Source organism: Vanessa cardui, chromosome 20 (genome assembly GCF_905220365.1).
Source record: "Vanessa cardui chromosome 20, ilVanCard2.1, whole genome shotgun sequence".
NCBI lineage: Eukaryota > Metazoa > Arthropoda > Insecta > Lepidoptera > Nymphalidae > Vanessa > Vanessa cardui.
The window spans coordinates 5,849,429-5,864,067 of record NC_061142.1 but is presented as its reverse complement, the minus strand read 5'-3'; the positions used below and the strand labels follow the sequence as shown (position 1 = coordinate 5,864,067).

Here is a 14,639-nt window from a genome sequence, read left to right as displayed (position 1 = left end):
AAACTTATGAAACATGCTATGGGTCGTTGTAATGGGTCGAATGACTGATTTACCCATGTGCCAATTAGTTGCCTATCCCAAAGAAGAAATCTTTTTTTGCTAATAATTATAAGAATTGTACTTAAGTTTTGTTAGTTTTATATTTCCTAATAAAAACATTGATAAATTAAACTTTTTATAATTCCAATGAAACCTCTTAAACAGTAGTCTGAGCATTACGTAAGACGGATGTGCACATTTGTACACAAAAAGAAAAACTATTTTTTCTGAAAAACCTGACAACCAGGTTTTTTTTCATAAATTTTTCCTTAGTATTTTTATTCTACTCTAGCTACAATTTTTTTTTTTAGATTCAATGGACACAAAACAATAATTCAGGTCTGAAAGGGTTAAATGGATACAAGATGTATTGTAAACACAAAATCAAACACATGAACTAATACGACGAACGTACATCCCTATTTCGAAGTCGTTTAAAAAGTAGATAAATTGTATTAGCTATAACCTTCTACTCAATAAGTTAAACCCATAAAATTATATATTTAAAATAATAATCGAAATTAAACCATATATTTGAATAGATAACGAATACTATAAATAAATAAAGTAATTGCATATTCAATGAGCATAATTTACACCTATGTTTTAATGATCCGAGTTCATGCGAGTAATTAATTTTAAAATATGTTATAGTAACAAAAAAACAATGGCTAGTAAAAAGGACGGCTTGTCCATGGGTGCCATGAGCTTTGTTCTAAGGCGGTGATGCATGGTGACATAAATAACATTGTTTAAATTCAATGGAAACGTACGTAGACTATGCACAAACATGAACCATGTGTCACGTAGCTTATGTTTAAGATATTCGTTTATTTAGAAACGATATGTGTTTAGTATGTTTTCATTTTAATTTTCATTAAACGGTACCTATTCATTGGATGAAATTCTGCCACAGGAATGTGTAGTACTTATGATACTTATGATCATAAGGAAATATGTTTTAGGATTTTTTTTATTTTTTATTTTGACAATGTTAGTATATTTTAAAGAGAGCATATATTTTATAAAGTTGTCTGAAAAAGATGGCTAATTAGCCATAAGTCCGTACATTATACAACACTCGTAATCAACATTTATTTTACATTTTTTGTTTTTGCATTTTAATAATTTTGTTTAATTTTTTATTATTATATTTTCAGTGTCCAAAGCTCTTTTTATTTTTGATTGTGGTGCACAATAAAGTATATTTCATTCATAAATGTAGACATTTGCCTTATAACCTTCAAGAAACAATGAGGTAATAAAAATCTAAAGTTGCAAAATTAGAACGAGGGTCAATGAAACGGTTGTTTTCATTTTTATAGACAATAAGAAAGTGCAGTTCCGTTAAATGTCCCAATAGCTGATCAACGAACACATAATATGACGTACGAGACTTTATTACAAATTCCTTAAGCGTGCGATGTGAATAGCCATAGATGCCATAACACGTAAATCGATGTTAGTACATTTAAATACTCATGTATCAATACTGTTACTTTAATAAACATCAAAAGCCTGTAAATATAAATGTTTCTATGCTTGAAATTCCAATTAAAAAATCAATATACATAAACTTTATTCAAGTAGTCTTTTACGAGCACTTTTGAATCGTCATTCTACAATTAAGTGAAGCTACCACCGGTTCGGAAAGTAGATTCTACCGAGAAGAACCTGCAAGAAACTTAGTAGTTACTATTTTTTAACATTTAAAAAATACAATGTTAGTTAAATACAATTATTTAAATTAATATATCCTGCTTGGAAGTCAACCGGTAGTAACTCCACGATTTGAATAATATGCTTTATCTACCAATGTATTTTTTACCAACGATTTGAATTTACGAAACGGCAAAGTTAAAAATGTCTATTAGGAGGAGGTTTTGAAGCATATTTCACGATACTGCTCCAATGTGGTTTGATATATGCTCACGTATCTGATGAAATCTGTGATGCAAAACTATGCTCATAAATTTCAATTTGAACCCATACCCTCCGCTTCCGGTTCATGTTTTCTAACCGCTTGCCCACCGGAGTCTTAAAATACTATGTAAATTTAGTTTAGTTTAAGATATGACGCTAATCCAAACAGTAATAGAGGACGCTTGTCAAAGTCCCCAGTTTTGGACTATTAAGAATTCCTAGTCAAGAATCACCTAATAAATTTTATTAGTTTTAAACAGGTGTCAAACTATATAATTATAATCTGTACACGTTCAACCTAGCCACTAAAGTAACATATATATACATATATGTATGTCAGTATGTAAGGCTATCATATGTCTTGTTTATTTAATGAGTTATAAGGGGAAGTACTCAATAAGACCGGTTTTTTTTTGTGTAGAGTATTCATTTCTGTCATTGTTCAACCCCTTTAAAAGTCCCAGTGAGTAGCCTAGCCTTTATTGCTATTAGCCTTATTAAGGCTAGATTATTAGACTTAGTCGTTGCCAATAGTAGCTAGATATAAATTTCAAACCTTGCCGATATTTCAATTATTTTATTTTACATATGGATTATATTCAATAAAAAATTCCATAACTTTTCTTTACCGTATTCTATTAATATCGAAAAAAGATAGATAGCGAAATATCTTATAACGGATTTTTTATGCGTTAAAGTTAAGACATGACAGTTGGATTTAACGTAATCGTTATCTTACTTTTTATCCATGAAAATGATAAACGAAATGGAAATTCGTTTATTTATTCATATCTTATCTGTAACGGCTATTATCTAACAGTTACGACGTAACGTCGCTATATTATAAAGATATAAAGAGTCATATCCAGCAATACATATTCGAAATGTATTCAATTCAAAATAACAAGATTAAAAAATATATGAGTTTTTTGACAACTTTATAGTTTTTCCTTTGCCAGGAGAATTGAAAATGTTATAAAAAAACTGTATTAATAATATTAATAAAATTGGGTAATTTTATTATGGCAATAAAAATGTGTCGTTTTCTAATCAAAACTTTAAAAAAAAAAGTAAATTTATAATCTGTGTCAGCCTAGCAGGCGGCTGTCACTTTGACAACTGGGTATACTATTTTTGTACCTATGGACCGAATTAGAAAACCTTGGAATATTCTAGGAAGTATTATTGAGCTTGTTAATCTAACAACTTAGTTCGAGAACCATCTACTCGTGAATTTGGATAGTCTATAATAAGAGCTTCTAAAATTCGCGTCGCTAATTGTGATTCGTTTTAGTTCGTAATCTTAATAAACTTAGAGATTTCAAATCAGAACATTATTAAATGTTTAAATAATAAAGAAACAGTCCTTAAGTATAACAAGGATATATAAATGGATAATATAAAACAATTAAGTGGTAATTACAGATTAAGTAATCAAAATAAAAAAAGACGGCCAAGTAAGAGTCGGGCTCGAGCACGAAGGGTTCCGTACATTTTCTATAAAGACGGATAAAACATATATTTTGTACGGGAGATTTAAATATTTGTTTTATTCTGTGTTTAGTGCTTTTTGTTATAGCAACAGAAATACATCGTCATACGTCTAACTATCGCGGTTGAGATACAAGCCTGGTAACATTCGGGCAGACGGACGGTCTACGTAATAGGGTCCCGTTGGGGTACGGAACCCTAATGACGGCCTTTTGTATTGCTGTTAGCTATATATCTAATCAAGGGCTTAGTGAAAATAAGTGTTTCGAAATAATCCTGAACGCAATCGATTGTAATACACTTATATCAGTAGATATTGTTAGTACACCGTTATATGTGATGTCGCAAGAAATAAGTACACTATAAAAGTCAAATGATAATAAAAATTAAGAAACCATAACATATTGTTTATCATTATCATAAATTTGAAGTTTGATTACAATTAACAAGAACTGCGATGAAAGAAATAGTTACTAACATTATCAGCACAACTCTGGGAATGTTACTACTCGCTTTTTATAGTATGGAAAAATAACTTTTAATTATTGTTTCGATTTGAAAGGGAGAGAACTAGTATAGTTTCAAGCATAGAGAGGCCTATTGGCCTTCACAAAGCCTATTACTTGTCCTTCATCCTAACTCAGGCATAGAAATATAACCCTATAAAATTTAGAATCGCGAAATATGTAGCAGCATGAATATTACAAGTGACATTTATAATGAAATCGTAATCATATTAATTTAATATTTATGTATAAATTGTTTTCGTTTATTCTCCAGCCTATGTAACAGCCTGTAAATATCTATGCTGAGACAAAGTGAGAGGCACTTTGGGAAGGTAGGTGCAGGTTTCCTCACGACGTTTCCATCGCCACTGAGAACTAGATGATTTATGAATACAAATTAACTACATGAAAATTGAACCCGTAATCATCGATTAAGATTGACCGCCCACATCACCCGCGTTATAGTGGTACCTCGGGTTTGGTACCTCTATTTCTTTTATGAATTCTATGGAATTAATATTGATAATATAACAAAATATATATAAATTATGCGTTCTTAAATTGTCAATCGATATTATTGATACCCTAGGAAGTTAACAATTTCTCACATAAACGTAACGAATTGAAGTCACTCCTTGTTTTCACAATGATCGTCCGATAGTCTGTTGCGAAATCGCACTTTCTTTACATTATGGTCAAATCATGGCGATGATTCGATTCTTTGACTTTGACTTCAAAAATTTTAAAGTAATCGATTTATTCATGTCATTTTGTATTACGTACAGATTATGCAAGGCATCGTAAGCGGATTTAAAACAGATTTCAATAATTTGCTAATACTAATATTTGGTCGATATTGATTGATGGTTTTGAAAATCACCCTTTGATTGGGTTGTCTGGAAGAGATGGCTAATAAGACACAAGTCCGCCCGTTGTACAAAACTTTTAATGTACTTATTTTTTTTATATTATTTTTTTGTATTTTATTAATTTTGTGTTACTTACTTTTTCTTTTTTTTTGTTTGTGGTGTGCAATAAAGTATAATTCATTCATTCATTCATTGATTTAGTCCCTTTTATCTTTTAATACAATGAATGAATACAAGCTATCACTGATTCATATATACTATACTATTTTTCTCATATGAAGACGTTTATTAACTCAGACTAAATACGATTTCATTTATATACCCTAAATAGTCAAGGAATAGTAATTTAATAAAACGTTGATTTACATTTGGAATGGAGGATATCGATAGTTTTGTATTGCGTAATGTTATTTATTAACGTTTTTACAGAAGATTTGTTTCATTCCTGTTATTCCATTACGTAATAACGGACAGATATAAAGTACATATATATCTAGTTATTGTATTTAATTCCCTTTAAAACAATGTTAATTGTCAAATTTTTAAAATCTATTTTTAAGTTACTTAAACAAGAATGGGTGAGTTCATTGACCGCGGATAAGACACAACTTCGTAGAAAGGATTTTATGTAATACTTCATTAGGTACGGCCTATTATCGTAACTTAACATTGTAATGACTTAAGTCATATTGACTTAAGTCATATTGACTTAAGTCATATTGACTTAAAGCAAATTATTACAATTAATAAAATGAAATAATTCGGGACTTGTGTGTTACATATTTTAATGTTTTGTTATAGATTTATTGATGGAATATATAAGTATATTAAGTATATCTATCCTACAGATATACATAACAAAAACAACATTTACAAACTGGTTTCAAAGACGATAACGGAATCAGTTACCATGTATGGATATAAGTCATTACGAAATGCGTTTTAGAAGTAATGTAACCCGGTAGTTGATACTATTAGGTTTAGGTAAGGCTTTAGCTCACCTAAGCAGGTGAATTCCCACGCTCAGACCCTAGATTTCCTCATAGCGAATGAGTAAGCATTACTCACCATACAACTAATTATGTACAAAACGTTACGCAAATATTATTTAAGATTATCGACATATTCGTAATACTTTAGTATACATTCTTAAAAATCTACATTATTTAATTAGAATAATTTTATAATGTCCTTTGTAAATTAATAATTTATAGTTCCACTATGTTAAAACTGATAATTTAACTGTTAATTTATAGCTTAACAAATATATTTGACTACTTTTTTTCGGATTAAGTTTGATGATATATTTTAGTGTAAGGAATGATATTTACATATTTTACTGTTATGTTATATACAACTTTCAAATATCATACAAATATTATATATATATACCATTTTACACATATGTATAATATATTTCATATCTAAGAGAGATAGTAAAACCTTAACAAAAGTTATACGAAATGTCACTGGCTGTTTACCGACAAACATTGTGCCAACTAAAAAAAAATACAATAATATTTATTGGTTCAGTAAAAAAAAAAAAAAACGCTATGTAACGGTGAACGTTTGTCGGCCCACTTTGAATAAAGAACACTTTATCATAAATATTAATCGTCACACAATTCAATGATTTTGTACGCAATAATCACCCGATCAAACGCTTTCGTAATTATTTGCATAATATTATATTTTATAATAATTATCTAATACGCCAAGCCGGTGATATTAAAATCATCTTTAAAAAAAATGTAATGTTGTTACGAATGTAATTATCAAGGGATCGCAATTTTATAATGCGACGTGCGTGCGCCTTGCTCTGTGTTTCCCTTCATTGAATTGGTAATAAGTTAATTGTTAACGTGTCCGGTCTCAGCATTTGCCATAAGGAAAGTCGACTAGACGTTATAACGATAAACATTACCAGATAAAGTTTATTTATAAACCGATACCATTTTAAACATATTTATATATTCATATCGGACGACGGGAAATCTCAACCTTGAAATATATAATACGGAGGGATTTTTTTTGGATTGTATGCAGGTGTTAAAGAATACAAAATAGTTAAAGGTGCATTTTAATGGCGGATTTGTAAATATTTAAATGCTACATATGTCGTTTATATCGCCGAGATGAACTGTTCTTCCAGGACGACTTGCCTCACGAGGTATATTATACTGTTTAGTTAGTATGCCTCTGAAGAGTCTGATAAATCAGGCCAGGTAATAATAATAATTATTATGACAGCATATTATCTATTCGAGATCTTCTAGAATAATAATAAATTTAATGATAAATCATAAATCTTATATGACACAGTATAAGCTCGGCATTTACACTATTTCGTAATAATAAATAAGTACAACAGAAATTTATCAAGATAAAAAAATAGTTGAAGAACTAATAAAATATTGACAGTGCTGAGATGAATGGTCACTGGCACACATACCCACTACGCAGTGAGCTGCGCTTGCGCAACCGCTTTGCCACTATTAGATAATGTCCACTTGAGTAGGTACATTCTAATAACAGCCGCCAAAACAATCGAACCTTGAACCATTATATCAAGTTCCGTATTAATACTTTTCGTATTGATTATAAAATAAAATTAATATCTTTCTTATTAGCTTAAAAAGAAATTTGGACATTTTTAATTACTATGTAACTTCTATAATGATCTAAGCAACTACAATCTATTTTTTTAACATAAAGTTAAAGTTTCAAAAATGTTATTAAAAACAAGCTTTTTAAAGCAATCAATACATGTTACTTTGTAGGTATTAAAACCCAAGTAACATAATTCGTTATAATAACAATTAAATTAATTAAAAGGCTTCTCCTAAAATTAACCAAGTTCGACTGTATATTTATTTAAGGGTCGGTGTCATATTTCAGAGGTCTAGAATGAAGGTCAGACTAACTGGCGTACATGGTATTAAAAAATAAAAATAATGTTGTATTCTATTTTTAAACGTCCGTAAAAGGTTTAAATTTTCGCCCCGTAATTTTAGAATACATAAGAAAATATAATTTCATAACTCTCCGTTATTAGAAATACACATAATGAATATTTATTTTAAACTTAATTTCCTCGTAAATCGTTAAAACGTTTCGTCGTTATAGTTCAGTCTTTCCTGTTATATAGAAACAAACAAATGAATATAAAAATAGCAACTGATATGTATCTTCCGTATATTAGGCAGACCCTCCCTATTATAAATTTTGATTGTTTTTATATATAAGTTTTAACATTAAATGCGCAAAACTTTTGTTCAACTATTTTAACACTTTATGGACATATTTATATTTAATATAAAATGTTAGTATAAGCTCAACAATATTTTCCTACATTATTTTTTAATGACTGATTGAATGAATAAACAATTTATAAATATATTATAAATATCATAGCAAAGTATGTATATATTATAAATTATGTGATTGTTTATTAGCCGATCTTCAAAAGAACCTGTCTAAGTGCCATGTATATTGCAATGTTTATTTATCTCATAGCCTGTTTACATAGCTCTATATTTAACACAGATTAAAAAAAGCAATATTTTTAAATTAATAACTTTAAATGTATGTAACTACAAGAAATCTAAACATGCGAGGAACATATAAAAGTTAAAAAATACTTACATTGCAAGTCTTCGATATTGTGGTCGACCTCGGGAAGTAAATGCAGGAAGGTGGTGGATAACAGCACACCTCCACCAAAGGAGAGTAAAGTCATCACCACTCTATTTTTGGACTTCAGGTTCCCCGCATCATCAGGTGAAATCCATCTGAACCGCTTCGCCAAAAACAATGGTATAATACCACATGTCATGGAGGCACAGAATAAAACCACCATAGACACCCCCTTAGCGATGACCACTCCTTCTGTGTCATTTTCACCGTGAGAGTGACGAAAGCTTGTCAGGGAATCCATTTTTAAATATTAGGTCGTACTTCTTTCAGGTTCGATGTAGAATTGGTCTGCATCAAGGGCACGTGCTCTTTTATACCGATTCGCGGTATCAGCGATATGCGCGTGCGCCGGCTTTGAGCGACGCGCTTGTACTATAAGCCACCGGCTTTTCTGCTTCAGTTCGTTCCACTCCCGCGGAGCCTGTGAACAAAGCCTTCGAACGCGGTGTGCTAAATGCCTTAATTGAGGTATTAGTATATACACATGCAATATGCGTTAAAGTATTTGTAAAAACGACTCTGATAGCGATCACGTCACTTCTAACATATTTTTATTTAATTTACTCATGAAGAACTCTTCTAGTGACTTAATTTAAAGTTAAATATTATTGAAATAGAAAATAAAAAGTTTATTTTTTTTAACATAGCGTATTGTTAACTTTCTTTTCTATTAATCATTTAATTAATCATTATCGCTTATGTTAGTTGAGAGAATGTTGTGAATTCGTCCTGTAATGTGAAATAATATTCGAAGTATTTTTAGGAAGTAAAATAACTCTTAATCATCAGGCAGGCATTTATATCGCTCATTGAGAATGTAAATAATGCAAAATGTATACTTCCAGTAAATAAAATCTATAAAAATTGTTGTCGAGTATTTTGCAGAACTGTAATTTTATTTTAAATGTATATATATATAAGACAAAATAAAAAACAGATTTATTGCGTTTTATCAACTTTTTTGGATTATCTATCATATATATTCTCCTTGGACATAAGCTTTTAAGGGCAAAAAAAAGGGAAAAACGTCTTGTTTCAAAAGAAACCAGTTCTTCCCACGGCTTCGGTGTTGGTGTAGGTGTTAATTATCACATATCCTTGACAAAAAATATGCGAAATTCCGTGATGATCATGATTTATTGATTAGGCGAGACATTAAAGTTTACAAAGGCACTTTCACTTATAATAATAGCGAGTAATTGTCTTTTCGAATCATTATATATATCAATCATAAGGTTATTAAAAGTTCCCAAAAGAAAGTGAAATAATGCAACGTTTAAAGGCCATGTTTGAAGTCCGAATGAGTCGTGAGTACAACTCGTAAATTGATTATATAAGATCTCTGCAATGGGTCATCCATACATATAATAAAATTGGAGTGTCAGTTTGTAATATTAAAATAACCGCTTATAAATACACGGTACACATTAAAAAAATCAGAATTCGGTCTGTCTGTTTGTATCAGCTAGTCTCTGGAACGGCTTGACCGATTTCGATGAGACTTTCACCGGCCGATAGCTAATGTAATAATTAATAACATAGGCTACTTTTATTTTAGAATTATATATAAAAGCAGAAATGTCCTAATACGGTCCAGTACCACGCGCAGCCCTGGTGCGTGGCACTTCGCCGTTACGTCGCATGCCTCCCATCAACGACTTAATATTACAAAAGCTGCGTAATACAGAATTAATATTAAAAACTGCGAACTGAACAATACATTTTTTATTAAATTCAAACGTGCGCGAAGTCGCGGGCACAATTACTTCTTTATATAAAATACTCGCGCGTGTTAACTTTATTTACACAAATTTGAAACGAAATCATTTTTTTAAATTTAGAATGCAATTAAAGCAAATCTGTAGAATTGATAGAGTATACAAAACAGATAATAATATAAAGTATTTTAATGAAATAAACAGCAATAATTTTAATAAATACTAGTAGTAAACTCCATTATGGAGCACAGTATTCGTAATATAGTATTTTATTATAGTATTGTTATCAATTTCTGTAGATATTTTAAACCTAGTCAAAAAGAGGAAGTACGCAAACAACAGTTCAAATGGACGAATTCGTTTTATTCGTAAAGACAGTATCGTTTGATTAAAGTGCAATAAACATAACCGTTTAAAAAAATACAGGCAAAGAAAAAGAGTTTGTATTCCTAAAAGTGATAATATGGATTCCACGCAAAAGAATAAATATCGTTATTAGTCTTAAATTATAAATGAAAACAGAATATACGTGATTAACGAAAAATAACGAACGGACTGATAATTATAACGATTTTCAATTTCTATAACAAACACTTACCTGACACTTATAATTAGACTGATTAGATGTTATCTGATAAAATGTGTGTGAGGATTAATGTGTACAGTTGATATTGCAGGCAAACATGATATTGAATACAATTGTAAAAATGCTACATCTCATTATTTATACATATTATTTTGGACTACTGACATAACTGCGAATATTATGATATATATTTACGTTATATGAATGGGGGCTATGTTGTAAGGAAGGTCTTGAGCAATGATGTGTATGGATATAGAGGTAGAGGATGACCAAAGAAACGATGGATGGATTGTGTGATAAGCGATAAGGTTAAAAATAATGTCACTTGTGAGATGACGTCCGACAGAGAAGTATGGAAGGAGACGACATACTGCGCCGATCCCCAATTGGGATAAGATCAGGAGGATGATGATGATTCACGTTACGTGTAGGAACTTTATGCCCATATAATATTACATTAAAGAAAAAAAGCAGTTATGGCTCTCATTTTTGACGAAGTAAAGATTAGTTAGTACTATTACGATTTTATTTGTACCGTCAACCATGCTCAGTATCTAATTAATAGCTCTATTTGCGAGTCGCTTCTAAGAATTTATGGGTAATTGCTCATTACAATAGGAATGGTTAATAGATTATCAGCCAATGTGAATGTCGCTAGATAAAGGTGAGTTTTTCGTCACACAAGTGAATTAGTCAAACACGTATTCGATGTTATGTGAGGGTAACTACAGGTACAAGGGACATAACATCTTAGTTCCCAAGGTTGGTGGCACATTAACGATGTAAGGAATAGTTAATATTTCTTACAGCGTCGTTGTCTATGGGCGATGGTGACCACTTACCATCAGGTGGCCCATATGCTCGTCCGCCAGCCTATACCATAAAAAAAAGGTTCTACTTATTGGGTGCACCTGTAATGACCACTATCACCACAGACCGGTACAATAAATATAACGCAATTAATATAACGCAACTGCAACTTTTTGTGTGCTGTGTTCCTCTTGGAGATTGGGAGCGATCTCCTCAGACGTGATAATTGATCGCTTCTAGAATATTCGAAGTGTGAATATCGAATATTTTCCTACATTTAGTATTTAGTGATTAAAACTGGATCAATAAGTAGGGTAATGAAATTCACAAGTATTCGAAAGGTGCCTTATATATGGAATGTTAATGAAATAAAATAAATTGGACAAATTTCAACCACTGTACACATTAGTAATTAATACGATTAGCGAGTTTCTACAACTCATAACATAACTTAGCACAAATATTTTCGTATCAGAATCCATACCATAAATGTTACATATATTAGTATAAAAACCTTTTTCTAAAGAAACTCTTTTTTATTTCTAATTAATGTGACGACTGGTAATAGCGAATATGTAGTTGTAATAAGTATCTTTTTTTCTTTATTTCATCATCAACACTCTCAGAATCTTATGTTCACTTGTTCAAGATATTTTTCCCACACGGTTTGTTAGTCTCCAATGAGGTAGGAATATTTAAAATATACGTGCTCTCATTTTTGTATTAATCCCACAGAGGATACTTTTTGCACTATATGTGACCAGAATAGATAAACATCCCTGCGTTATGTTGGTGTAAAGACTATTCTATTGTTTTCTATTTACCACACAATAAGTGTTAGAAAGGAACAAAGGGATCCTGTGCTCGTACTGTTCTTCTGAATGTCTCCGCAAGAGAACGAGGCTAACAAAAATATATACTTTAAAATATTCAATCACTTAAAAGGAGCGAAGTAGTATAGGGGTCATATAATGTTTATAATTAAGCCCAAGCATACACAGCAAGATTTAGTTTTTGTGTCACGCACCTTCGCGTGTGTACCCAGAACAATACCGTTTACATTGATCGGAAAAGGATTGCAAATGTTATAATCTAATTTCCGTATATAATTTTAATCGATAGTTATCGTTTATCAATAGAATGAACAAGATACACTGAGCATTTAATGACCAGATCATAGGAATTTATTGACTATGACATAGCATTCGCCTGTGACTTTTTCAAGACCACACGGTGCACACACGGAAAATGCAATAATTAATTCGAGAATAACATATCTTAAAAATTAACATACATATTTTTATTAATTTTTTAAAATATGTACTTAGGTAACACGGCAACTAAGTAACGGGGCTAATTAATGGTAGATTGCTGGATGTATAAAACCGTACAACAAGTAAATTAGGTGGTACCTGCGAGTGGTATCATAATGGGCATGTCCTCTTGTTTCATTCATCATTTAATCCTACAACCATTTCAGTGAAAGTCAACATTTGCTGTAGTACAACCGCTCTCTACTTTACTCAATAATTTTACGAGTGAACTTCATTCAACATAAATATCAAACAAGGTCATTGAACTCGAACTTTTATTGATTCTATAAATTTTTTGTTACCATTATCATGATATAGATTACGAATAAACGCACAGATTTGTACTTGCAAAAGATTTAAGTTGTTAGTTATTGTGTCGAAAGCAAAGTAATAAGCAACTCGCCTACTTGACTTACTTTTATGTGTAACACACCTATAGCGATAAAATAGTGGTTTAACTAGATGCACTCCTTACAATCTATACACCTTTAATAGTATATATATACCTATCTTATAAACAGGATATGCACAGACATTCTTAAAAATATCACTATGAAATCTAAAATCAAGGCGGGTCAAACACAGAACTCAATAAACTTAACTCAATACATAGAAACTGTTTTGGAATTCAACCTTCAAATTTGACCCTCACCGCGCCCGAAGTTTCACTATAGAAACAATTCAAAAAACACCATTGCTTAAAGCACATGATTCAGTTTCGTTACAGACATACATTTTTTTTAATTTCACAGTTTTAGTAAACTTTACTAAAACTGTGAAAGCTGTGTCGGAAGCTATTCGATTAAAATATCTGTATTTATTTATGCTTTATTAGACATCTTAAAATTAAGAATAAGTACATTAAATAATTGAATCAGAAAATAAAATAATGCAAAAAATACACAAAGAAGGTCTTATACTTATTGTACTTATAGCAGAGACGACCTGTCGGATAAAGTATTGGTTAGAAAAACAATGGAAACGGTCAGATTAAATAACCTTTTATTAAATCCATTAAAAAGTTTTCATTATCCAGTGCCAACATTACCATATTTTTTTAACCGAAACAGTTCAAGCTGCCCATATTAAATCACTTCCCAATATCTTGACTTTCTATTTGAATATATAAAATTATCGACATTAAAAATAAATTTAAATTCTAAAATTATATATAATGTACAAACATTAAGGAAAATCTTTATAGATGACGCAAGTCTTCCGCTTTCGATAATACGTCCATTTTCTCGTCAGTTCTTATCTGTTACGCCCTAGATGACAAATCAGAGAGCTCATTGTGTCCGTATTTATAATACATTAATTTATACCCAATGTAATTAACAATTCATTCGAAATCATTTAGAGTTTTGATAATTTATGAATTTAACAATAATTCTCACAATTAAGACAAACAAACAACAAAAGACAATTAATAATAATTCTAAGGTAACTTCATCAAATTAATTTCATTATCTCGCTGGCTAGATTTTAGAGTTTGAACCCATAGGGAACCCAATATAAATTAAAATTTTCCAAGGAAAAATTGTCAGCAACAACATGAAGTCTAGCAGTGTAAGTTATTACACTTCTCCAGTCGAAAAACACGTAAAGTCATTGGTTCTGTGCTGGAACACTCTTCAGTCGAGTCCGATTGGTCGTGCTTTCAAGCAACGAGGATGAGGTAATAGGGG

General features: G+C 30.8%; 1 protein-coding gene across 1 annotated transcript in view; it reads right to left on the bottom strand.

The window, feature by feature from the left end:
* The window catches only part of LOC124538641 (zinc transporter ZIP1-like), a 28,112-nt gene extending 19,196 nt beyond the window's left edge, over positions 1-8,916 (bottom strand). Inside the window, exon 1 of the mRNA XM_047115765.1 lies at positions 8,474-8,916. Within this exon, the coding sequence (XP_046971721.1) occupies positions 8,474-8,765 (292 nt within the window). The 5' untranslated portion in view covers positions 8,766-8,916. The remainder of the gene's footprint in view (positions 1-8,473) is intronic.
* Between the last annotated feature and the right edge of the window lie 5,723 nt (positions 8,917-14,639).